The 25946-nt window shown below is 40.5% G+C and overlaps 2 protein-coding genes across 15 annotated transcripts; one reads left to right on the top strand and one right to left on the bottom strand.

Annotated features, from left to right (window-relative positions):
• RMI1 (RecQ mediated genome instability 1) lies at nt 1–5500 on the bottom strand. Of its 2 annotated transcripts, none has more exons than XM_030968078.1 (2): nt 5183–5500; nt 1–2736 (listed from the first exon to the last, which is right to left on the bottom strand). In XM_030968078.1, the coding sequence occupies exon 2, from the start codon at nt 2706–2708 to the stop codon at nt 825–827; it is 1884 nt and encodes a 627-aa protein (XP_030823938.1). In that variant the 5' UTR covers nt 2709–2736; nt 5183–5500; the 3' UTR covers nt 1–824. The 2 variants fall into 2 exon arrangements, with proteins under 2 accessions (XP_030823938.1, XP_030823937.1); XM_030968077.1 differs by having other exon boundaries at nt 5076–5498.
• Nucleotides 5215–25901, top strand: HNRNPK (heterogeneous nuclear ribonucleoprotein K). 13 transcript variants are annotated; one of them, XM_030968084.1, is made up of 16 exons: nt 5215–5365; nt 7847–7925; nt 8022–8101; nt 8965–9074; nt 10370–10426; nt 11936–11979; nt 12862–12934; nt 13421–13549; nt 14513–14641; nt 15070–15377; nt 15723–15777; nt 19400–19450; nt 23246–23267; nt 23345–23427; nt 23885–24054; nt 24873–25901. In XM_030968084.1, the coding sequence occupies exons 3-16, from the start codon at nt 8053–8055 to the stop codon at nt 24901–24903; spliced, it is 1311 nt and encodes a 436-aa protein (XP_030823944.1). In that variant the 5' UTR covers nt 5215–5365; nt 7847–7925; nt 8022–8052; the 3' UTR covers nt 24904–25901. The 13 variants fall into 13 exon arrangements, with proteins under 13 accessions (XP_030823944.1, XP_030823953.1, XP_030823940.1 ...); XM_030968093.1 differs by having other exon boundaries at nt 8977–9074; nt 13436–13549; XM_030968080.1 differs by having other exon boundaries at nt 24812–25331.
• Nucleotides 25902–25946: the final 45 nt, after the last annotated feature.

A 25946-nucleotide genomic window follows, 5' to 3' on the forward strand; every position in this document is an offset into this window, starting at 1 on the left:
AATTTAAAAAAATCAATCAAAATGAAGACCAGCAATAAGTATACTACACAACATGTGTGGAGAAAAAATATTTGACTACAATGTAAAGGTTAGTCAAGTAACTATAAGAGTTAATGAATGAGTTGCCTCTGGTTTCAAAACTACTAGCAATGATTAACATTAACATGACAAAAAATAAAATCTCCATATGTTATGATAATTTTCTGCTAGTAAACACCTTAAAACACTTGGTTTTCTTTTAAGTTATTTGTAAAAATATAGAGGGTTTTTAAATCTCCTTTTTGCATAGGATTGGATTTTTTTCCTTCACACCTGAATATTTAGAAGACAATCTTTAATTTCTCTACACATTAGGTTCTTGCACAGTGAATATAGATTTGAGTCTTCAGATTGGCACAGACAGAAGGGACTGTATTTGATTTAAATCTATTAAACTGATTTTCTCCAAGAAAAAACTGAGAGTCTCCGGCACCTTTCTTTTAAAAATCGGGTAAGTGCCTGAAAAAGTAAAATAATAAGATGGTTTGTTCATTGTTATACATTTATTGACAAATTCGGTTACTCAAGATTACCAGTCTAGAACATGCAGGATTTTGCAGAATGAAAAAGTCAAGGCACAAATATTCGAAATCTTATTCCAATACTGTCACCATAAGAAACAATCTGCCCAGTTTTGCTCCAGTGAGTCATCTCCTTGTCTCACTTATACATTATAATTCCTGATAAAAGACACACCACTTAACTTGAAGTTTAACTTTCAAGAGTTCTTCAAGGGAAATCTGACTTAAACATTTCTTAATCTATAGTCTGGAAGTTTGCATATATTATTTATTCAAACGTTTCTTCAATTGTTCTAGATGCCTAGCATCAGCATCCTGAAGAATTAATACAGTAGCTTTAGACTGAAATGGATTAAACTCAATAGTCATCAAACAACAAAGATCTATCAGCTGTTTTTGACATTTCTCTAAACCATCCTTAAGTTTTAGACGTAAAGTAGGATCCTTTTTCAGCTTATTAATTTCAGGCACTGAAAAGCCAATGAAACTTGTTAGAATATCATCAGCAAAATCTACTTCAAGATAAGCAGAGCCATCAGAAATTTTTGCCTTTATACCCCAGGACCCATTGCTTTTTGTGAGGTTTCCAGTGAGAGTGACAATAAAACATTTAACTTTCAGAATTGTAACAGTTTCTGGTTTTTTTGCAAGGAGAAGGGAAATATATGTGAAAGGTGGAGAATCTAAATCTAAATGTGCCTCTACTGCCTTGCAAGGAAAGATCTGTGAATCATGTCTTTGCTGATCTCCTTCTGGATCCATTTTTAAAGAAAATACAGGATCATCAATTAATACCCTGCTGTCAGAAGTGTGTTGGTGTTTACATCTGCCCTCATCTAGGTCTGTATAATTCTGCCTGTCTTCAGGAGGAGTTTCCAAAGAGAAAGCTGATGAACTGCAGGTCCGATGTAAGCCCTTGTGCGGCAAAAAGTTACTAATGCTATTTCCATCTTCATCAAATATTGTTCTTCTCATGTTGTTTCCATTGCTGATAGCTTCTCTGGGCTTATCTCTTTCATTCACATTGTCTTCTTCACCAGTGCCATTTAAAGATGAATTGCAGGAGCTTCTAGATGTATGTGGAAGTCTGCCAGTAATTAAACCCATGTTTCTGTTCATCTCCACTGGTGGCACTTCTTCCATCTCTCTTTGCATCTCTTCTTCCAGAAGAAAGTCATCTTCTAAAGGAAAGTCATTTAAAAAGTCATCAGCATATTCTGTGGGAGGTGAAACTTGCTCATCTGAGTGAGGCAAACAACTTCCAGATTTTTGCAGCAAAACATTTCCATTGTGTGCAGTCAGTGAACCTGAGGCTGTATTAAAATTGTTGCTTTTACTACAGTATCCACTTTCTAAAGATGTTCTGTTGTTCAAAGTAAATTCATTATTTTCATCAAGGCTGGCTAAAAGCTCTTCATCTGAAGGGCCAAGAGTTTGTTCTAACTCATCCACAGGCCTTGAAAAAATCTGTTCATGTCCAGCTTGTCCAACAGAATTAGGGTTTTCAGCTTCTCCAATTAATCTAGCAAGGACTCCTTCCTGACAATAATCCTCAAGAAGAGCATCCACTTCACCACCCAACAGTTTCACGTTTTCTGGTTTAAGCAGAAGAACTCCAAGACGATATGCAATATTGCCCTGTACAGTGATTTTTGTTCCAGGAGGAAGATTACTGCAGAGAATGGGCACTGGTTGATACTCCATGCCCTGAATTTGATGTACGCCATCTGTTAATTGTAGCATCAGCATTCGAGTCGGCTTTGCTTCCCAGGGCTTCTGAAATGTCTGAGTATTGGCTGTCACTTCTTCATTTACAGTGCTTTTCCCTCTTAGCTTCTGCAACTGAGAATATGCTGGCTGGCTAACATCCACCAGTGAATCAATCTGTATGGAGAAGCAGCCTGATAACTCTCCCTTGGGAGTATCTAAGATGCAGTTAGGCAAAATGGGATATTCCAAGTCTCTCAGATCAGTAAGAAGCCATTGCTCAAATACCTGCTTGTTAATCTGAGCCTGACTTAAATTACTACCACTGTTTTCTTCCTGGATCCAATTAATACATGCTTCCAGCCATGTTAAAGGAACTTTCACATGCCATGTGGATGAAAGCCAGGTTTCCACTCTTGCTACAATGCTAGATGTAGACATTTTCTTTTATGGTCAGATACTGAATTCCCTAAAATTGAATCCAAAAAGACATATTTAATCTTCTGACAAAAACTGAAATTATTACAAGTTTCATGCTTATATTGCATAAAAAATTTAAATTAAAAACACTTCTAGAGACAAGGAAATTCACAGGCATTTGCAACATTTAACATTTCAATCAGCATAAAACGTATGTGCAATTATCAGCATAAAAGTCATGTGCAAAACATAAGAAGAGTATGGAGACTTATACAAGCAACCACACTTCTTTTCTGTTTATTAAACTAGAAACATGTAACTGAAACTCTTTTCTTATAGACTGAAAATGAATGGACAAAAAAAACCCCAAACCATAAGAGCAGTAGGTTTTAAAATAGATTTCCTCTTTTTTATGGTTTTCTTTCTGTTAACACACAGCTTACTTTAGAAATTGACCTGAGATGTTACTGTCCCACTTCACCAGCACTGTTAGGAACAGAAGAGGATCTACAGAACCAAGCTGAGGTCTATCAACACCTATATCAGAGGAGTGACTTTCAGTCCGTGACTGAAAGCTTTGACTTTCAGTCCCACAACAGAAAGCTGGCTTTGAAACATTGTTATCTGGAGACCCAGTGCAGGACTTCGCTGCAACAGCACGAAGTCTTGGCAGCTATCAAGGACATCAGTGGCTAATAAACTCTAACTCCCTGTTAGTTTAGGAAGTAGTTCTGCACAAACAGAGTAGAACAGAAGTATTTCAGTTGGAAGGGACTCTGAATGATCATTTAGTCCAACCACCTGACTAAAAGTAAAAGCACCTTACTAAGGATATTGTCCAGATACATCTTAAAAACTAACAGGTTTAGAGCATCAGCCACCTCTACACGAAGGCTGTTTCAGTTTTTCATCATGCTCTTAGAACTAGAATCATTCAGATTGGAAAAGGCTTCCAAGATCATTGAGTCCAACCTCTGAACACCACCACCATGCCAACTAGATCATGGCACCAAGTGCCATGTCCAATCACTTCTTGAACAATTTCAGGGATGGTGACTCCATCATTGCTTAAACACCCATTCTGTGAAAAATTCCTGATGTCCCACCTGAAATTCCCTTGGTACAACCTGAGGTCTATTTCAGAGACTGACCCTCAGCTTACAACAATTTCCTTTCAAGATTGTGGAGACCAATAACATCTCCCCTGAGCCTCCTTTTCTCCACCCCTGCTCCCTCAACCACTCCTAACACCACTTACTCTCTAGGCCTTTCACCAGCTTTATTGTCCTTGGTAAAGAAATTATTCCTATTGTCAAGACTGAACTTCCCTGATGCAGCTTTGAATCATTCCCACATCTCCTGTTGCTGGATGCCAGGAACACAGCAGCACTCCCTCTCCAGGTCCCCTGCCCAGGGAGCTGTACAGAGCAATGAGGTCACCCCTGAGCCTCCTTCTCTCCAAACCAGACAGACCCAGAGCCCTCAGCCCCTCCTCACAGGATGTGCCTTCCAGTCCTTCCACCGGCTCTGCTGTCCTCCTCTGGACCATTCCAGGACCTTCTTCCCACCCTTCTCAGAGTGTGGGGCCCAGCACTGCACACAGGACTCAGGGTGAGGGGCACCAGGGCTGAATCCAGCAGGATGATCCCAATCCCAGCTGGTGATGCTGTGTCTGCTGCACCCCGGGGTGGGGTTTGCCCTCCTGGCTGCCCGGGCACACACTGCTGGCTCACCCTGAGCTGCTGCCCACCTGCACCCCCAGACCCCTTTTGCAGGGCTGCTCTGCACACACTCTCCCAGCTTTACTGCATCCCAGAGGCAGAATCTGGATCTGTTCTTGTTTCATGCCACTGATAATTACCCAGCGCTCCAATCTGTTTCAGATCCCTTCTCCATCGAGAAAGTCAGCAGCACCTCCCAACCAAGTATCGCTAGCACATCTGCTAATAGAGCATTCAAATCCTGCATCCATGTCACTACTACAAATATTGAAACGATGCCAAGTTGCCTAACTGCGCATGGATCACGTTCAATCCCTTAGAAAGGGCGACCGAGTAGCTCAATCTCTTTACAGAACACAACGAAAACAAAACCTACTGTAAGAATATTTAAGAAACACCAGGTGTGGGTTCTGGTGTGTTTCTTGGGGTATTTTTGGCATTTTGGCCTTCAGAGTGAACAAAAGAACACCCTGCCTCCAAGCTCTCCCCAAAAGATCCACCACTCGGAATATACCGCCTAGTTAGCCCAAGCAAAGCGGCAGCTTTCAACAGAGGAGGTGAAAGGGCTGAGGGAGGAAGGGAAGCAGAGGTGGGGGGAGGAGGAAGACCTGAATGAGGACAGGCCACACCTCGCAGCCCCTCGGAGGGGCCGAGAGCTCCAACTCACCGGGGCGAGCGAGCGGTGGCGGCAGCGGGGCGGCCGCGGCTGCCGCCAGCCTGAGGGACCTGGCTGCGCCCGAGCCCGCGCTCCCCGAAACCGCCGCGAGCACCCACCAGCCAATGGGAGGCGCGCGTTGAATCATCGCGAGACTTTCGCCAAAGTCGGCGCCGGGCTGCACGCACAAGGCGGGGTTTTAGTGGCCGCCATTTTCTCGCCTCCCGGCCGCAGCCGCTCCCGCTTTTCTGGGCCGCCCCCTCGCTGCCCGCGCCGCTCCCAGCGCGGCTCCCGCAGCCCAGGTAGGAAAGGCAGTCAGGCCGGCCGGCCGGCCGCGGCACGGGTCTAGCGGCGCCACCCTTTCCCCGGGCCCGTCTCGTCCTTTTCCTCACGGAGGGCGGTGCGGCTCGCGGCGCCGCCTCCTGTGCTGACGGGCAGCGGCTTCACCCAACGAGGCGGCGGCGGCGCCTCACGGAGGGCGGTGGCGGGGCCAATCGCGGGTGGCGCGGTCAATCGCGGGTGGCGCTGGTGGAGGTGCGCGTCGGAGTCCGAGGCTGCTCCCCTTTCTCTCCCGTACGCGGCGCGGCCGGCGGCGGGCGCAGGTACACGCAGCCCGCGGCGCCGTGCGGCCGGGGCCGGCGAGGAGGGGAGGGGGGTGGGAGAAGGGTACAGGCCGGTTAAGGCCTTGCCTGGGCCGGTAGAGCCGCCGATGGACTCCGCTCGGCGACGCGGCGTGACACAGCGGTGTGAGACGGCCTGTGTCTCCTGTCGTAGGGCCTCAACCGCCGAGGGCTGCCGTGGCCATAGGGCTTTTGTTGGGTTGGCGGTAGAACGAGGAAAACACTGTATGGAGGACAGTGGTGTGTGGCCACCTCGGCTGTTGCTGAGGGGCTTAAGGTGGCCCCTCCGTTGCCCCGCGGGGACAGCGCGCGTTTCGCAGCGCCAGCGGGTGCGCTTCAAGGGCAGGGGCGCGGCGGCCGCTGCCGCCTTCCCGCGCCCGCCCCAGATAACTGTGCCCAGAGAGAGCTTCTGTGGGGGATTATGACGGGCGCAGCGAGGGCGCTCCGGACCGCGGCCTGCGCGGAAGCAGCCGTAGAGGCCGATCGGGGGGCGGAGGCTCCGCATCGTGGCCGCGCCACTTTTGAGTGGGGGGGGGCGGAGTACCCGTGGCGCTAGGGCTGACCCTGCTCCTCCCGCCGCGCTGGGCATGGAGCCGCCGGGCCCTTCCTTTGTGTCCGCTCGGGCCGGGCTGGGTAACGCTCCCCGCGGCCGCGTGGTGGTGGCGGCGGCGGCTCTTCCGCTCCCGGCTCCGCCTCGCAGCGGGTTGGCGGGCGCCATTTCGGAGGGCGCCATTTCCGTTGCTCCTCCTTGGGGTGCCGCAGCAGCGCCGCGCTCGCCCCTGTCCCCGCCGCACTGGGCAGGCGACTGGAGCGGGGGAGGAGAGGGGCAGGCGAGAAGCGCTGCTGTGCCTTGGAGGCGCTCTGACGTTCCTCAGCTCTTAGGTCTGTGGTCGCTGGTTCCGCCTCTCGTGTCTGCTTTAGCCCGTCGGTGTTCATAGAGAACCTGACTTTATTAGTTATGTGAATGTCCTCAATTTACCTAGCTGAGCAAGATTGCTGAGAACACATGACGTATGGGGAAGCTTGACTAGGAAAGACTAAGCCGTGAATGGTAACTGCAACTGATCACACTTAGCTCGCCGCCGCCTCAAAATTCTTGGGATAGTTGGAAGTCGATTAACCGCTGTCTGAAAGGGCTGTTACACTTTCTCCATGTCTTCTTTACCGCCCCTCCACGTAACAGCGCAATTTTGGCAGTGTCTGTCTGAGATCCCGCTATTACTACACTTGTGCGTGCCCGTTAGTCCGCTTCAAGTATGTGGAAATGCCGGCATGTGTTTGGAAGACAGAACCTGCTTTTAGCCCTTACAAGCTGGGCAGCAATTACATAGCTGTCTGAGAGTACGTTTAATAAATTAGAATCAGCTTCTTCCCCACCCCCATTCCATCTTGGCCGATTATGGATACAAGAATGAGTGCCTGCTGTTCGTTGAGGCAATGGAAGTTAATGGAATGTAAAGGGAAATGTGATTCTTTGGCTGTGTTTGTAAATCACATTTTTAATGATAGTAAGTTGAAAAAATTTTTTTTTTTAATTTATGCTTCTCGCTAATGTGATTTAGTTGCTAAAAGCAGGTCACAGTCTGTTTCAGAAAATTGTAGTGAAGTAGAAGTGCTTTTGGAGGTTTTGGGGGAGTGTGCATGTAGTGGGTTGTATGTAACTGCAGAGGGTGATATTTTTAAAAAGTCGTTATTTTAGTGTAGTTGGAAGTTGTAATTTTTATTTTATTTATCAGTTATGGTTGAGAGGAACACATGCTTAAATGCGTGCTAGTAGAGAATTTGTAAAACAAATGCTGATCATTACCGTAACAGGACTTTTTATTAAGTGTAAATAGTGTTAGCCTAAATAGCAGGATCAGATTTTGGTGTAGTGCCCTTTAGAAAGAGAAACCAAGGCACATATCTTGTAATGTTCAGATTATGTGGTTACTTAAAACTTGTATGTGCCCAAGAAGTGTAATTCAGACATTAAGAGTTTATGTAAGTCTACAGATTTCGCCTTCAACTTCTCTTTGTGGTGTGTTTGGCTTGGCTATGGTTTTTCTGTTATAAGGAAAAAATTTGCAGCAGTAGTTTAGGTCAACCCTTTGGTTTCTGACTGTAGCAGAATCAGACTCACAGCATGGGAAGACTCACAACTGATATATGCTGTTTTCATAGGCTCTTGAAGCAATAGGCTGTTGGATTTTGATCCCGCCCAGAATACTTGAGTTTTTGTCAGCAAGGATATATAATAGCGGTAAGTTCTAGCAGCAGGCATTTATTTTTTTCACTTTAGCATAAGGTACAGTTTGTCTTTTGACAAAAAAAATGTACTGTCTTTATTTTTCAACAGGTTTTGCTTGCCTACATAAGAAAAAAAGGCAATGGAGACTGAACAACAGGAGGAGACCTTTACCAACACAGAGACAAATGGTAAGTTTTTTAAAGGACTATTCATTTTTAGAAAGACTCCCTTTAAAATTTTAGTATTTCAAAGAATTTTGTAATGATTTACCTTTACTATATGCTTGCATCAGCAGTAATTTTGTGTTCTGCATTAATTGTCTTCTATTTTAATTAATGTGCATTTACACATGCTTTTGAAGCATAAATATATAATCTTTCTGTTGATATGTTTTAGACACGAGAACTGACAGTTATGACTAAATGTTGTAAAACATTTCATAGGTGTATGAAGAATGTGAATATGTATGAACGGTATAGGGCATATCTGTTAATTGCATTTTGTTCATTGTAACAGTTACATGCAGGAGTATGAATATATGAAATATTGCTAAAGAGCTTAATGGAAAATTTCTTGGGAATTACCAGGGAGGTTTAGGCATTATTGTTGTTGATTCGTGCCATTTTTTCCCAGAACATCTGAAGTGCTACTTTGCTGTTATTTCACCAGTATTTCTGTGTTGGACAAACTACATTTGAGCTTTATGCCTGAAATGTTTTCCCCAAGTGGAGTTATAAATAAATACGAAGTGGGTGATGCTGCATTCCTTCGGACATGTCTAAAATGTCGTGATTTCTTACTTAGTGTGTGCAGCATTCTCATTTAAGCCATAGTTCATAGATTTTTAAATGCATTTTCAGTTGTTAATTAGTAAGAAAACTGTTGACATGAAGACTGGTTTCTGTGCTGTGGATGCTCAAAATAGATGTCTGTAATTAGTTTTGTGCTAATAGGAATGAATGTATTAATAGTACAGAACATAAATTTGGCATGTGTTCCACTTCATTAAGATTTAGAAAGTTAAATAAATGTTTGTGTTTCCCCCCTATGGACCTCTCTACAGGCAAACGTCCTGCAGAAGATATGGAGGAAGAGCAGGCCTTCAAAAGATCTCGGAACACTGATGAGATGGTTGAACTGCGCATCTTGCTTCAGAGCAAAGTACGCTTTTTTACTTTCTTCGTGTGTGGCATTGTTCAAGATGGTGGTGACAAAGTGTACGGTGAGATAGAAGTGTAGAGAGATTGTGTGCTTTTTTTGAAATGAGGTAACTTATTAGATTAATTTTCAGTATATAGGAATGGTAGTTGTAGGTGTATTGCAATGGAATTGTCCTCCTGGTTCTCTTGAAAGGGTAAGTCCCTAAGGATCAATACAGGGTTTATTAAAAGTATATACTTGCTAAGAAGTAGAGCAGTAGAGTCTAAAATTATGTTTACATTTGAGTGGAGGGTAGCTATTTTGGGGGGAATGACTGCATATGAGTCTTCGAAAAAGGTGTTTAGAGGATTATAAATAAGTGCTTTTAGATTAAATATGTGAGATGAGAACTTACTATTTTAGTAATTCTCCCGAATAGATCTACTAAACTTGTTCAACTATATCAGTAGGAAGAAATGTGGGAGTAGTTCTTCAGGGATTGCAGTGATTTTGTTGAGAAGTGTAAATAGTTCAAGTTGCTGTATATGAATTTGCTCTGGTGTTTCCAGTTACTACAGATGATTTATACATTCTGAAGTATCTCAGTCTTTGGTGTTGGTGTGAAAGAATGTTGCCTGAACTCTGTGTGGCATTTCTGACCAATAGCCAAGTTACACGGAGTACCATTAAATATTTTGCATGCCTTTAGCATAATAAAAGCAATATTTTTTTGTAGAATCCTTGAAAGAACCTGGTAAAAATGTGGTTTTGCAATTCCTACTTTTTACTATTTGTCAGTTTGTTCCTGTTAATGTTGGTGGCTTTAATGAAGTTCGTGGCTGTTAGTGTTTATTTCAGCCTTTTTCAGTTTATATTGCTCTGAGAAATTAGTTACTTTACTGATGTGCAAAACAATATTAGCACTTGAAATCAAATGCTTTGAGCTTAAAAGTGGAATTTGTGAACATACTCCATAAGGGGATAAAAAAAGCTGATCAAATAATGGAGGAAATAGTTTACCTGCATTACACTCATTTAGTTTGTTTTTTTAATAGATCTATGAGAAGTTCAACATGGGCAGAATTGCCTAAAACTTCTCTTTAGAATTGAAATATTAATGGCAAAGCTGAGTTATCTTTCTGTGTGTGCTGTGTTCTGTGGTTGTAAGAGCTTTTGGTAATTTTTTTTAATGCCAAAGTGATGCCTTCCCCCACCTCTTGGGCCAGCCAAGATAGATCTTCTGTTTTTAGTGTTGAGTTCATAAACTTAGTCTGTACTGAGTTGTCATAATGTAACTTCTGAAAACTGTTTTCCAGAATGCTGGAGCAGTGATTGGAAAAGGTGGCAAAAATATTAAAGCACTTCGTACAGACGTGAGTATATATGAGTTTGAATTAATTTAACACTGCTTCTTTCAGAGCTCTACATCGAAAACTTGATTGCGTGCATTTCTAGAAATGGGAGCAATTCAACTCTATAGACATCCAAGTTACAATCCATTTGTATTGATTGTCAGAGTAGATAACAGTTCCTCAATTTCTGTTTCAATTAAAACCCAGCCTGACGCATGGGAGGAGAGGTTTATGTTAAATCTCTTCACTTTTTAATAGGATTCTGCGAAATTACACACTTGAACTTGAAGTGAGTTACCATCCTAATTAAAAATATTGACAAAACCTAAACTCTTAATAGTACCATTCCCTGTATGTGTGCATCAGTTATAGTACTGCTGAAACCCTTGCAGTGGGTGGCTGGCTTAACCCAGTGATAAGAGGAATTCTTTAACTTCCTTCAGAAGAGTAAAATGCAGTCATCCATCTGTTCCTTAACAGCTTGCACATGAAGCACAAAACCAGTAATATTAAGGTTTCTTGCTTTAAATATGAGTATAAAACACTAAAGAATAATTGTATTCTGTTACTTGGAAGTATTTTTAAATGATCATGACTTAATGCCTGTTCACATTTTACAGGGGGTTGACTCTGGTGATTAGACACATGCTCAGCATTAATGTTGTGTCTTTATAAAACTTGGCAACACTTCTTAAATTCCATTCGTTTACACTCCTGTACTTAACATCAGCTACAATTTCAATGGTTTTTCCAATCAAGACTCTGTTCAGCACAAGATTTGGCAGTATATCATTACAAATCAGTTCCAACTAAGTTCATAAACTACTGCAGCTAGAGTTGAGATTTTAGTTGAAATGGTCAGGAATCATACATATGCTCACTAACTTTGGCAACTAGTTGTTCCTCTTTTTTTAGGGTTTTTTTAGTCGGGTTTTTTTTGTTTTGATTTTTTTTTTTGTTTGATTTTTTGAGTAAATCAGTATGTCACCTATGTCCAGATAATTTAGATTGGTCTGGATCACAAACTCCCGATTTGCCCAAGGTTCTAGTACTATCAGTCTTGACAGTTTTTGCGTCTACCCTCATGAGCCAGCCTGCTACTGAAACGTCATTTATTGAAAGTAAATAGTAGTTTAGTCAGATCAAGTGACTCATTTTTAAAGTCCATACTGTTAGGCCACAGTCGGTGTAGCAATCCGTTATTGTGTTAGCCTTCAGAACAACTTAAGCTTGTTTCGTTAATTGAGAGTAATGAGTATAGTTTGTATTAAATTAAAATTTATTGCTTTTCCCCCTTTTCCCTCTCCTTGTTTTTTTGGCCATATATCTCCGTTGCCCATGTACTGGATCGACTTGCCCCTGCGTTGCCCACCATGACGTTGGCCCATCCGCCCCTGAACGCCCATGTGAAAACCCTGGTTGGCTATGCCCAAAAATGTGCTCGTTGCCAAACGGGTACCATACTTGACAACTTCCGATTGAATACCCATGCCCAATGCCAACATCCACGAACGCCAATGACCAATGCAGTACAATGCCAGTGTTTCAGTCCCAGACAGCAGTGGCCCCGAGCGGTATGTCCCAACAGTTTATGCCTCACTGCCTGAATAGAAAGAGAGAAATGTATTTTATTACCTGCCTTTGATATAATTAAATAGTATCCCCTTATAGACGGTGTATTGTTTTTTTTCAAGTTTTCTGTCTTATTTTCCCCATTAAGTCTTTTTGTCACTGAACTTTTACGTGAGTTGCCCACCCAAACAATCCACTAATTTTATTTCAATGGAAGGAGCACAGCTTCAAGTGTTGCATATTTGCTGCATTGTAAATCAGATTGGTTCAAAATAGTCTCTCGCTCTGTCTTTGTGGCCCACCTTGCTCCCCTCAACATTGCCTGTTCATAATTATTTCTGATGAAGTGCTAATTCCGGTTCGCTTTCCCTCACTTCTCATTTGTTTCGTCTTTTTTTTGTCTCGCATTTGTATTTGTTTTCTTGGAGGCCCATTAGTAATCTGAGTTCCATAACCTTATTCCAGATACAACGTTCACCACTTGTATATCCTCACATTTAAAATGAGAAGGTGTGCCAGTTCTACGAATGTAATAGCGAGGGTATCCTAATTAGTGGTGGCGGGGAACATGAATATTCACTTCTACTTTTCAGTTCTGCGTCAGTTTCTTGCCCACTTAATTTGAGCCCTTCCAAAAGCCCATTCTGTCTTTCTCTTTCTGCAAGACCTACCTAATCTTAAATTTCTCATGCATATATACTGGGCATAAACAAAGATGCATGTGTTGTAAATTGAGCAAACAGGTTTACTTTAAATGGGGAATACTTGTAAACTCTTCTTTGTAGTAAATCTTGTTAAAATTTTGTGCGTGATGATAAAAAGAATTTACTTCTATTTTTCTTTTCTACCTTCTCCATATTGTCTGTCATTGTGGCTTCCAACAGCATCTTGAGTATAAGTGCAGATATAGAGACAATTGGAGAAATCTTGAAGAAGATTATCCCTACTTTAGAAGAGGTATTTATCTTGAAATTTTCTTCTGTTTAGAATGAAAATATTAGCTTTTGAATGAGATTGTTCTAGAGTATTTGCTACTTTTTAAACACAGGAAATTAGAAAAGTGAAAAATGCCAAAAGCCTTTTAAAGAAGGATTATGGCTGTCATGTTGGCATTTTTTGGGTAGAGGACAAAGTCTGTCATTGCTTATTAAACTAACATTTTGAGCAGCCTTTCTGTTTTCCAGAAAATAAGTGTTGCACTGTTTGATGCCTTAAGTCCTTATAGCAAGCAGTGCAGTGTAATTTAATAAATAATGTTAAAAATAGGGAAAACTGATACTTCACATTGAGGTGAGGTGTTTAAATTGTTGTGGTTGTATCAAAAGTAATACGCAACTACAATTCAGCAATAAATTAAATCGCCCCATTCTGTTTATAAAGAAGAAGCTTAAAACCCCAAATATTGAATTTTTGTGAATCATCTTTATTTGCTTCTCCCTATATGCATCGTATTTACAGTATCAACACTACAAAGGCAGTGACTTCGACTGCGAACTTCGACTTCTTATTCACCAGAGTTTGGCAGGAGGCATTATTGGCGTCAAGGGTGCTAAAATTAAAGAACTCAGAGAGGTACTTCCTTTCTGTTCTTCTGAGATTTCATTTTGTTCAATAGGCAATGTTTTCTGTTCGTAAGGGGTACATCTAGTTATCTGCTGTGCGGTAATTCCTTCTCAACATGTTGCATACATGCTTTTAATGTTGTGGGGCAGGGCTGGAAGTTGCAATTTTCTTGAAGACACTCAGAAGTAATGTCAATGGTAGAGCAAGGACTTGGCTAAACATATTTTTGGTAGAGTACTGTTTTTAAAGAAAGTGTTTTTACTTTGTTATATTAAAATTGTATTCATTTCTGCTTTTAGACCAAACTGCTGCATAGTGTAGAATTATTTGTGTGGTTGAACACACAAAACTGCTGAGAGTGAAACCATCTCCACAGTAGATGTACTGTGGAAAGACTTCATGCTTGCTTTTGTATTTTTTAATTATAACTCCTGGAAGACCGTATTTTTTTTTTAAGTGAAAGAATAAGATTCTAAAAACTTAATGGTCTCTATGAACTGGAAACACATGGCTGAGTTTCTTGGCATTGTGTCAGGCAGTTTCAGGTCAGTTCAGGTATAAGCCAATACTTGTTTGGATTAAGAAAGATAAGACAACTAGACATAATCCTAGCAACATTGCTGTCTTAGCATCCCCAGAGCATGTTTAATTTGGAAGCTAATACAGCCTATAAGCTCAAAATGGTTATGTGGTCCTTTTTCTAATACTTAATTAAATGATGCATCATAGCTGCATCATAATTAAAATAGGAGAAAATTGATTTTTTTTATCTTAATACAAAACTTTAGAGCAGCAAGATCTTTAAAATATGTAATCTTGAAATTTTGTGTGATAACTCGAAAGCGAGCATGCAGATTTAAGTGGGTGGGAACTTAATTGTCTTTTGAATCTATTTTTAAAATATTGTAATGGTTTTATAAAGTTTTAAAAAATATATTTGATAATCTTGTTGTTTTTTTTTTTCTTCTGCAGAACACTCAGACCACCATTAAGCTCTTCCAGGAGTGCTGTCCTCATTCGACTGACAGAGTGGTGCTTATTGGTGGAAAACCTGATAGAGTTGTTGAGTGCATCAAGATTATCTTGGATCTGATCTCTGAGGTAATGTGGCATTCATGAATGTTTTAGCCATTAATGGGATGAAAAGTGGTGTCTTTCAGTTTCTAGTTTAAATTTAGTACCTCGTACTTTCCTAGCAGCAAATGATGGACAGTTATGAATCTTGGGATCGGTTCCTGTTGTTTAGAAATGGGGTACACCTTATGAGCAATTTTTGGTACTACTGGGCCATTTATGCTTTGCATGTCATCAGAATGAAAAATTGGAAGAGGAAGGAAAACAAAATGTGTCTGCCACATCTAAGTAGTTTTACTGTCATCGTTAAATTCACAGGAAGCATGTCAACACCTCCTTTCTTGGCAGCATTGTGAAATCAACAATGTGTTCCAAATGCATTGTGTTAGTAATTAAATATGCCAGTTGTAATATAACTATCTGATTTGGGAAATTGTTTTGTTTGTTTGTATTAGTCTCCAATTAAAGGACGGGCCCAGCCTTATGATCCCAATTTCTATGATGAAACGTATGACTATGGTGGCTTCACAATGATGTTTGATGATAGAAGGGGACGGCCAGTGGGCTTTCCAATGCGTGGAAGAGGAGGTTTTGATCGAATGCCCCCTGGTCGCGGTGGACGACCTATGCCTCCTTCAAGAAGAGATTATGATGATATGAGCCCTCGCAGAGGACCTCCACCACCTCCACCAGGTCGTGGTGTTAGAGGTGGCAGCAGAGCTCGTAATCTTCCTCTTCCTCCTCCACCACCTCCTCGTGGCGGGTGAGTTGTTGGATAATTGCATTATACAAAAACTCATGTTGTATATCTGAGTAATTTTCATGTTTTCAGTGATTTTTCCATACTTCCATGTTGGTAGTGATTATGCAGGATTGAGCCTGTATTAGACAAGAGTATTTGAAATATACTGAAATTTAATTACCTGCTGTGATGTAGTAAGTTGCCAGGACTATAGTCAGTAGTTCTGGAACTTCTCTTACTCAGTACTTGGTTAGAGTAGTTTGATATTAAGTGTTATGTGAACCCTGAATGGGAGAATTCAGATAAGAATAAACAAGCGAGCTTATAACGTGTGTAACACAATTAACATGCTGCTGTCTTTTTCAGAGATCTGATGTCCTATGACCGAAGGGGCAGACCGGGAGACCGTTACGATGGCATGGTACGAGTTTAAAATTTGCTCTGTTGTGTCCCTAAGCACAGTTAGCATGCTGAACTACATGCACTTTCATGTGGGACATACATGGTTCTTACAGTGAAACCGTACGTTTTGTCCATACAAATGGTCCTCCTGTGGATGAATATTTGAGGTGTAAATGGTACTCTTTTGTTTTCTTTCTTTCTCCCTATCATCAAAAAGATTCGGTGATTTTGATTGTGCTCAGGTCTGTAGGTTTTCTTGCACTGGTCGTCTTTCAGATTTTTTAAATCAGCATGACAAAATAGCAATTGGGAGATTTTTCAGATAGAGAAAGCATGTCAGAACAATGTTCTGTGGTGAGTTACACAAGCATTCTTAACAAAGGTTGGCAAACATGAGCATTGATACAGTAATACACATTATGGAAGAATATCTGAGAAGAGCCCTAATTAATGGAAGGCAATGGCTGTTTTGAATCAATTCTTCTATATTGACTAGTTTCTCTGCACAAAATCCACTCTAAATTCCAAGTGTTTTGCAGGTAGAACCACTACTTAGTTGAATTCTGTATCAGTTCTTTCTGCGGGGAGAAAGGAATAGAGTGTCTGGAAGCTTAAAACAAAGGATACAGATAGTCTTCTGTGTTGTATTCTGAACTGCCGCACCCCAGCAGCCACCTGCTGTTCTGAGACAAGATTCCTCTTTTCTCAGTAAGAAATCCAGGAGGTTCTCCTGGTTTCAGCTGGGATAGCTACTTTCTTAGTAGCTGGTGCAGTGCTGTGTTTTGAATTCGGTATGAGAATAATGTTGATAATATGCTCTTATTTATACCAGGTCAAGCACTTAATCAGTGTCTCATGCCCTGACTATGAATAGGTACACCAAAGAAGTTCTGAAGTACTATAATCAGTACAAGTGACCCAAACTGGCCAAAGAGATACTCCACACCATAGAACATCATCCCCAGTATATAAACTGGGGCAGTTACCCAGATGGGGGGTCCATAGGGGTTTGAGAATGGGGCCTGGCAGTGGTCAGCAGTTGTATCATGTAGCCTTGATTTTATTCTTGTTTTTTTTATTGTTTTGGTGGTGGTTTTATTTTTTTTGTTAGTTTTCCTTGTTTTGTTTTTTAACTTCTTCTCAGTTACTAAACTGTTCTTATCTCAAGCTGTAAGTTTTACTTTTGATTCGTGTCCTAGTTCTGCTGGGGGATGGGTGGGGTTGTGTGAGCAAGCAGCTCTGTAGTGCTTAGTTGCCAGCTGCTCTTAAATGACAACAGAGGTGGATCTCTATAGTAGCAATATTCTTTTTTCCTCTGGCTTTGTTTGGCACCTTCTTTAAGATCACAGGTGACACATTTTTTACTTCAAAATTTAAGTAGAAGATGAAAATGAAAAAGAGCGGTGAAATGGGCTACCTAAATGGGCTTCATGTGAACTCCTTGGGAGTAAGAGTTACTGGAACTCCAGGTTGCAAGAATGCCATATGCTTATTAGTAATAATAAAAGAAAAGATTTGCAGTTACAAATATTTGCAGTAACAAAAAAACCGCTATTTCCTATGCTAATCTACGTGCTAAGAAACTGGAAGAATGGATAAGTACACCTCCAAGATTCCTTATGTGTAATTACATGTTTTCAGGGCTTAGGTTTTGTGTTCTTCTGTTTGCAGCTTATAAAGCCTGTGCTAGAGTACATAAACTTAACAACCTGCCCTTCTTTGGGTATTTGGTTGAGCACAGTCTTACTTAGCTTGACTCTTGGGCAGTAGTGTGTTCTAATTTTGTTCTGTTTTTATTCCAGTTCAGCTAGAAAATCCATTTTAACTTAGGCTTAGCTTGTCAGGTTGACCTTTACTTTATTGTCATGAGTTTCTACACACATTCATTTCATTTATTTTTCATAGTGAAGCTGCTTATAACTTTGGCTCTTTTGTGACTAAGTGTTATAGCCATTAAAGTGAGGACTACTTCCCAGTAAAGATAGAATCTAATTTCTAGTTTTGCTTAATCACGGTACTAATATCCTAAATTGTGTAAGCAGAAATTTCCACACTGAGCATGACATCACAGTTTCAAGTATTATGCCAAAAGGGAAAGTCCTCATGTGCTACAAGCATCAAATAGAAACTGTTGTGTAGCTAAAAGTTTAAGTTAAACCAATATTACTGTGGTTTGTGATGGAAAAAGCTGCTCTTTAAGAGTAGAAATGCTCTTTTCACATGAATTCTATCCTACAAAGGTGTAGTGAAAGGCAACAGCTGATGAACATCTCAAAAATACTGGAAAAGTTTATTGTACAAAACCAAAATTTTTTGCCAGTTCTCTTTTTCACTAAAAGCAAAAAGATTGAACAGTTGACAGTCTATAAGACTGGATGCTGAACTGTGGTTTTTCCTGTTCCAGAGATACGACAGAGCATTGACAGCTTTGTAAATGCTTAGATGAGAAGAACCCATTTTGATTTTAAAAGATGTGTAAATTCCTCTTGACCATACAGATTTAATCACTTAAGATGATACTTGTCTGTTAGCCTGGCTTAAAGTTGTAGTATAAGTACGTACTGCTGTTTAAATGCTCATTTGATTTACAGTCTGTTCTGAAGCTTTTTGTCCGAAGTACAGACTTGTTTATCAGCATATAGAAATGTAACTGCTCCAGATCAAGTCCTGTGTACCATAAGGGCTAGGGTGATCTGAAAAATCCTGAGTTTTATGTATATATTAATACCCTCATTATCAGGGGCATGTAAAAATTAGTAAAGGAAGAATGTATGACAACTCTTCTATTTATTTGTGCAGATGCTGGAAGGAAATAACAAAATTTCATTTTCCTAGGTCACTCTTAAAAACTAGAAAAATTTACTATAAAAGAATTTGACATCAGTTAGGACTGCATGAAGGGTTTTTTATTATATGTAAAAGTTAAGCTCTTTGCCTTATCCAGCCCATCTGTCATCTGGTTTCTGTTGCAGTTGTGAGTAGTAACTAGCACAAATTAGTCTGCAACGTAAAATGTTATGTATGCCAAGACGCCCTGTTTCAGAAACTAATTTTGCGCAAATAAACATCACTTGTTGAAACGTAAAATTCTGAAAGAAAGAAATGCCATATATCATATGTTTTAGAAACATAGTTAAGTTTCTAATGTAGTTAGGCAGTGGTAGATTGTTAGTCTACTTGCTAACAAGATGAGGTTTGTGATAGTAAAACATAAGAAGCAGTGTCCTTGCTGCTTAACCTGCAGTTGGCATAATCACTTGCAGTTACTTTTTTCAATCTTACTAAAACCTTTTTCTAGTAGATAGCAGAATTAATACATGTAAAAATGTAAAAAGAATTTCTGGAAGAAAAAAGAAGGCTTAAATTTTGCCTTGCCATTAGTTTCTGAGCTTCTTAGTGAGAGGAAAAATCTGCTAATACCATAGAAAGAGAAGGAAAACAGAAGTTGCCCATTTAGAGTTGCCCCAAAGTAAAATTAAAAGCCAGTGAGTCTTGAAAGTGGTCTAAATCACATAATTTCAAGTCTTTATTAATGGTATAAGGGTTTCTTTATACCGCTTTGCATTCTGTTTGGCTGCAACATTCTCTAAAAGTCTGTATGACCTGGATTTCCTTTTTTCCTCCTATGTTGCGTCTGGAAGATGATGCAGTGTCATGTGGATGCCTGTGATGACATGCAGCCACCAGAGTTGGTGAGTGTTTTCAGCCTGTTTTTGAAAACTGCTTTATTGAATGAGTTCAGTGATTAAGCAAATTTAAGAGATCTTGAGTGTAGTCCGTGGCAACTTGCGCCTATTAAAATTTATAAAGCCATTCTTCTGACTTTGAATTTAGGGGTAGACTTAATGGTGTGTCCTTTGAAGGCAGTAATGTTAATAGAAATGTGGAATTATGCAGCAGCCTGGTGAGAACAGAGGAGCTTTTCTGTACCTCTTTTGCCTCCTTCACACAGTATTTTCATTTGGGTAAATGGTAACTTTCTCCATAACTGATGCACTGTAGATGCATCAATTTACGATTTATGTTTTGTTTTACTTCCGTAATGTTGTGGGATTTTATTTCAAGCAGCAAATATTTAAAATAGCTTCTCACTTATTTGTGAATCAACTATGTTTACCTATCAGTCTGTTTGAAAATGTGTCATTTGGCCAGATAGGTTTTGGGATGTTATGGCAGAATTACAGAATGATTTTGATTGGAAGTAACCTTAAAGATCATCTAATTTCAGCCTGCCATGGGTAGAGAACCTTGAACTAGACTGAGATGCTCAGGGTTCCATTGAACCTGGCTTTGAACACTTCCAGTAATTAGGAGTCCGTGGCTTTTCTGGGCAACCTGTTCCAGTGCCTCATCACCCTCACAGTGAAGAATTTCTTTCCAATACTTAAACAAAACTAACGCTCTTTCAATTTAAAGTTGTTGCCCCTTGTCCTTCCTCTACATGCCTGTGTGAAAACTCCTTTCCAGCCTTCTAGTAGGCTGCCTTTTGGAGCTGGAAGGCCACAATAAGGTCACCCTGGAGCCTTCTCCTCTCCAAGGTGTACAATTCCAGCTCTCAGGCTCTCTTACAGGAGAGGTGCTGCATCCCTCTAATAATCTTTGTGGTCCTCCTCCAGACTTAATCCAGTTGATCCATGCCCTTAATGTTGGGGGCCCCAGAGCTGGATGCACTACTCATATTGGGATCTCAAGGCTTGACCTTTCGATGCTGCCCAGGGCATGGTTGCTACTCTGGGCTGCAAGTGCTCATTGCTGGGTCATGTCCCGCCTTTCACTTGCCAGCATCCCCAAGTTCTTTTGGGCAGGGCTGCTCTCCATCTGTTCCTCCCTCAGCCTGTGTTGGTACTGGAGGTTATACCAGCTCAGGTGAAGCACCTTGCTCTTAGTCATGTTAAATTGAATGAGATTTCCTATGCGCTCACTTTTGGAGCTTGTCCAGGTTCCTCTGGACGGCATTCAGCCTTTCAGGTCTGTCAACAGCACCACTCAGTTTGCATACTTGTTGCAGGTGTACCTAATCTGTTTGTGTCATTGATGAAGACACTGAATAGCTCTGGTCCCAGTGGAGGCCAATGTCTGAGGGACACCACTTAATGTCTGTTGAAACTCTGAGCGATTGACAGCGCCCCCTGGATGTAACGATCCTCTTCAATAAGCAATCTACTCGTGGAATCCATCCCTCTCCAGTTTGGAGGGAAGGATGTGGAGACTATGTCAAAGCCTTTACAGAAGTCCAAGTACATGGTACCTGTAGCCCTTCTCTTGTTCACCGATGTAGTCACTCCATTGTAGAAATTAGAGAGTACATCAGTTGTTGCCAGTGTCTTGAAGATGGCAAAATGCTGCCAAATTAATACTTTTTATTAATTCATGTGAGAAGTCAGTTCTTAGCTTATGTACACAGCGACTGCTATAAAATTCTATTATTTTGTAGTGTAGAGAGGCAGATGCGATCAAGGGAAAGGTATTTTCTTTAAAAGAAGTTAGTCCAAAAAGGTATCCCATGCCAAATACCAGCAGCAATATGTGTGTGTATGCAGTATGCTATGTGATCAGCCTCTCAGCTTAACCTTTAGCAGAGTCCTTCATTATCTCGTATTTTGGACCTCACTGTGAGCTCTGTTATGTTGTCTTACAATATGTATTGCTTAGTAACATGATTAGACAATACAGGTTGCTTAGAGACAGAGGATAAGCTCAACACTTTGATCTGAATAGCTTCCTTTTCGATGTAAAAAGAAATATGGTAAGGAATATTTTTTGGGAAAGTTGTTACATTATAGCTTCTATGGGCCCCTCATTGTGAGTGGGTGAACTTGACTGACTACCTGGGGCCTACCCAGTTGCTCTCATGCCCCTTCCTTAATAGAGTGAGGGGAGAAAGTAAGACAGAAAAGTCTGGCTCACGATGGAGACAGGCAGATCACTTACTAATTAACATCATAGGCAAAACACAGTTGGCTTGAGTAGGTTTACTACCACTTTGAGTAGCGTGGTGAGAAACAGAAAAACCCCTTTATCCATCTTCCACTTCTTCACAGACTCAGCTTTCACTCATTCATTCCTTACTCTGTTTCTCTCCTGTGAATGGTGCAGGGGTGACAGGGAGTGGCAAGTTCCCAGTCAGTTCATCATGCCTGTCACTGTCCTTCCTCTCTGCACTGTTCCCCTGCTGCAGTGTAGGGTTCCTTCCATGGAATGATACAGCTGGAGCTGCTCAAATGATCTGTTTCCAGTGGACTGCAGTTCTTAGGGAACTGTTCCAGTGTCGGTCCCCTTTGTGTGGTACAGCTCTTCAGGAACAGACTAATTTGGTGTTGATCCTCTCACAGGGCACAGGTATCTGCCTGTGTGGCTTTCTTCTGGGCATTTCTACTTGCTCTCAGCATAGCATCCCTCAATGGGGGGGATGTACAGTGTAGTGATCTCCTCCACTGTGGTTTTCTCCATGAGCTGCAGGATAGTCTCCATGCCAGTTCTTGGAGCACTTTTTTTCATCCTTGCTCACTCTTGCAGTCAGTGCACACTGGGTATTTTTTACTCTTTTCTTAAATATTATCACTGAGATGTCATCAGCTTGGCTGACAGTTTCAGCTTTAGGTAGCCCCAGCCTCCTTTCACAGATCCCAGGAGTTCCTTCAGAAGTTGAATTTGAGAGAACCACATATGTTTATTCTCTGCTTCTGTAGCACAGTATACATACATGGTTTTGCGCACTTAGAACACATTAGGTGAAGTGAGAACTTGATGTCAAATGCAAGTTTATGAATCCTAAAAATAACAGAGCCAGGAGTGCTCATTGCAGTCATTTGCATTTAGTGTATGGTGGTTCAAATGTAACAGAAGTAATTATTGTCGCAATTGTTTATTCTAAGATGTAAAGGGTTTGTAGCATAGTCAGAATCAAAGGTGTAGATGTAATAAGACAATTTGCTGGGCAGACTTCTAGCCCCAGAACTGGAGACTGGAATGTCTTTTGAGTTGTATTTGTAGTATTAATAAGGCTCTACTGTGATGTTGTATTCTAATGTTTAGTACAGAGGTCACAAGTAGATCAGCATCAGCAGCTGTCTGCAAGAAACTGAGATGGTGAGACGCCTTGGTAAACTGGCATGGCGGAATTCTTTCTTGTTTTATGTGTTATTCTTAGAGGTTTTGATAGGGCAGGATAAGAATCACAGAGTATCTGGAGTTGGATGGGACCTACGAGAATCATTCATTCCAGCTTGTGGTCCTGCACAAGATGGCCTTTAGTCCAGATTGGACAGAGGTTAATGAAATCTCTCCCGCCCACCCCTTTTGTTTGTGGTCTTCCATTTTTGCCTCAGGATGCCCTTGATGGCATAACACTGTTGTGTTTATATCAGATTGAGGGTTGTGATGTTTGATTAAATGGGCTCAAAGTTAACAATATAATGCTTAAGGTAAAAATGTGTTAATGAAATGTGGCTATTCGCATTAATGTTTTTTTCTCTTTTCTCTTACAGTTTGAGGGTGGCTCTGGTTATGGTAAGTGTTCATATAGAACCTTTGCATGTAGTTCATTATATAGTTACTAAAGGGCTTGATGCATACACTTAAATCAGATTATTCTTATGCAGGGGGGCGTGGTTCATATGGAGATCTTGGTGGACCCATCATCACAACACAAGTAACGATTCCCAAAGATGTAAGTAAAGTTGATTTGCTTTCAACTCAGGCTTTCTCTTGAAAAAAAAGTCACAGCCATTTTTCAGACTGATTAAGTAAATCAGAAATACTTAAAATGCTTGATTAAGTACTTCTAATACATAACAGGTGTTTCTAAATTGCCAGCATTGCATTGCTTGACTATTTGGTTTCAGTCTCCAGAGACACGTTAAAGAATTCTACTTGTGGTTAATACTCAGTAATAGATACTGTCCTTGTAACCCATGTTTTGCAAATGAGAGCTGGTTCTCCCACTTTTATCTCACCTGTGTTTGTACAATTAATACCACAGGGGATATTTTTAGACTATAAAGAAATAAGCTCCCATTGCAACACTTAAAACTGAATTTGTGGAAACTACTCAAATGCTGTTGTAATTTTCTAACTTTTGGAAAGGCAGTTGTATCGGGAAATTAATGTTTTTGCTTTCTTCCTAGTTGGCAGGATCTATTATTGGAAAGGGAGGCCAGAGAATCAAACAAATACGTCATGAGTCAGGAGCTTCGATCAAAATCGATGAACCACTAGAAGGCTCAGAAGATCGGATAATAACTATTACAGGAACACAGGACCAGATACAAAATGCACAGTATTTGCTGCAGAACAGGCAAGTTAAAGTTTAATGTTGTCCCTACTGTCAAATTAACATGTATATTATAAAACTGCTCTCCTCTGTGAATCATTTTTTTAAGAAGGCAGGTTTTAAGTAACTATTTGAACCTAACTTCTCTAGTGGTAGTTCTGCCTTGATTCTCTTCTGCTCTCCATTCTAATTAAAATGAAGACACCCTCAAAACTAATCTTGCTGGAAGACATCTTAACCAAGCAGTCCTCTCATTTCTCTGGTGAAAACTGCTGCAAAAAAACTACTTGTAATAAATTACATAGAGCCTGTAGAAAATATAGAAGATTTCAGTGGATGTTGGCCTAGTTCTGTGTGGAAGACTAGTGATTTTGTTGTTTTTAGATAACTAAATTGACAACAAATCACAGTCTGCCATATGGCACAGACCATGCCTCTACAGGACAAGTTGAAATCGATTTGGGGCTGTTATGCAGCATTTCACACCTTGCTGACAGTACTTTGCCTTTTCTGCCAAATATTAACAGCTACAGATAGCATTTGCTGTATTAACATTCTGGCTGCTATAGCAGTTTTAATATCTTAACTGGAATGTTTGGCTTTAGATTACTAATATTTAACTATGCCTGAAATACACTAATATAATTTTTAGCTGTTGACATTTTAAAATTATGTATTTTTAAATGTGTTAGTAATTTGTAATTTAATATGCTTTATGAATGTTGATGCAAGATGTATGGTCCATCATTCTAATACATGCTTTTTTCTTTTTCTTTTATAGTGTGAAGCAGTATGCAGATGTTGAAGGATTCTAATGCAAGATTATTTTTTCTTTTTTATAGTGTGAAGCAGTATTCTGGAAAGTTTTTCTAAGACTAGTGAAGAACTGAAGGAGTCCTGCACCCCTTTTTTTTTTATCTGCTTCTGTTTAAAAAGCCAACATTCCTCTGCTTCATAGGTGTTCTGCATTTGAGGTGTAGTGGAATCTTTGCTGTACACCAGATGTTATGTTTTACTTCCTTACAGATACATGGGGGGGGGAAGGGCGCACGAGACTAACATTGAAATTTTGAAGTGGCAGAGAGAATGAATTCTATTTTTGTTCATTGTTGGTGGTAAATTGTACTGTTTTTCTGTAATTGTTGTGAACACCCTGCTTTATTATGTACACTGTATCTTACTTCGAAGGGGGAGAATATGGTAGGTCCCATGTCCCTGGCATTTGTTGAGAGCAGTGTGCAGAATGAAAAGCATTTTTGTAAGAAACATTTTAGGATTTTTCAATAAATTTAGTCAACCTATTCTTGGTGTTCATTTTTCTTCAGGTCTACACAAGATCATAACTAAAATGGATACACCTAGTTTGTTTATAAATTAAAGTTCCTGTTAAGCTTGCTCTTCAGTTTCTTTTATATATAGATGGAGTTATGTGGGGGTTTTTTGACAAATTAAAGAGATCGTGTGAAAACAATGACTGCTTTGCTGTTTGGGGGGCAGAAAGGTGAAAATACGCAAATGTGTAAAACTTGAAATTTTTGCAAGTGTTTGGCCCTCTTTGCAATACCTATATATATTGGTGACAGTATATAAATAAAATACTTTAAAACTTTGTGATGTCACTGAGTAAACAGTTGTAAAGTACACCTGGTTTTAGACAGCTTGCTTCATGCAGAGTTGCTCTACCATTACTGAAAAAATTATACCTGTTTCCTGAGCTTTTGTTTGTATGAGGTAGGAATTGCAAATTGGCAAGATGAGATATAACTATGTAACTTGTTTTCCATTGTATGCAAAACTTCAACTTGTTTCCCAGATGTTTGTAGAGTTCCGTAAGAATTATTTGTGAGAAATTAAAAAAAAATTTTAACGCCTCTGGATATCTCATGTAATACCTTGGCCTTTGTATTTATAGTTTA

Source organism: Camarhynchus parvulus, chromosome Z, assembly GCF_901933205.1.
Source record: "Camarhynchus parvulus chromosome Z, STF_HiC, whole genome shotgun sequence".
In the NCBI taxonomy this organism is placed as follows: Eukaryota; Metazoa; Chordata; class Aves; order Passeriformes; family Thraupidae; genus Camarhynchus; species Camarhynchus parvulus.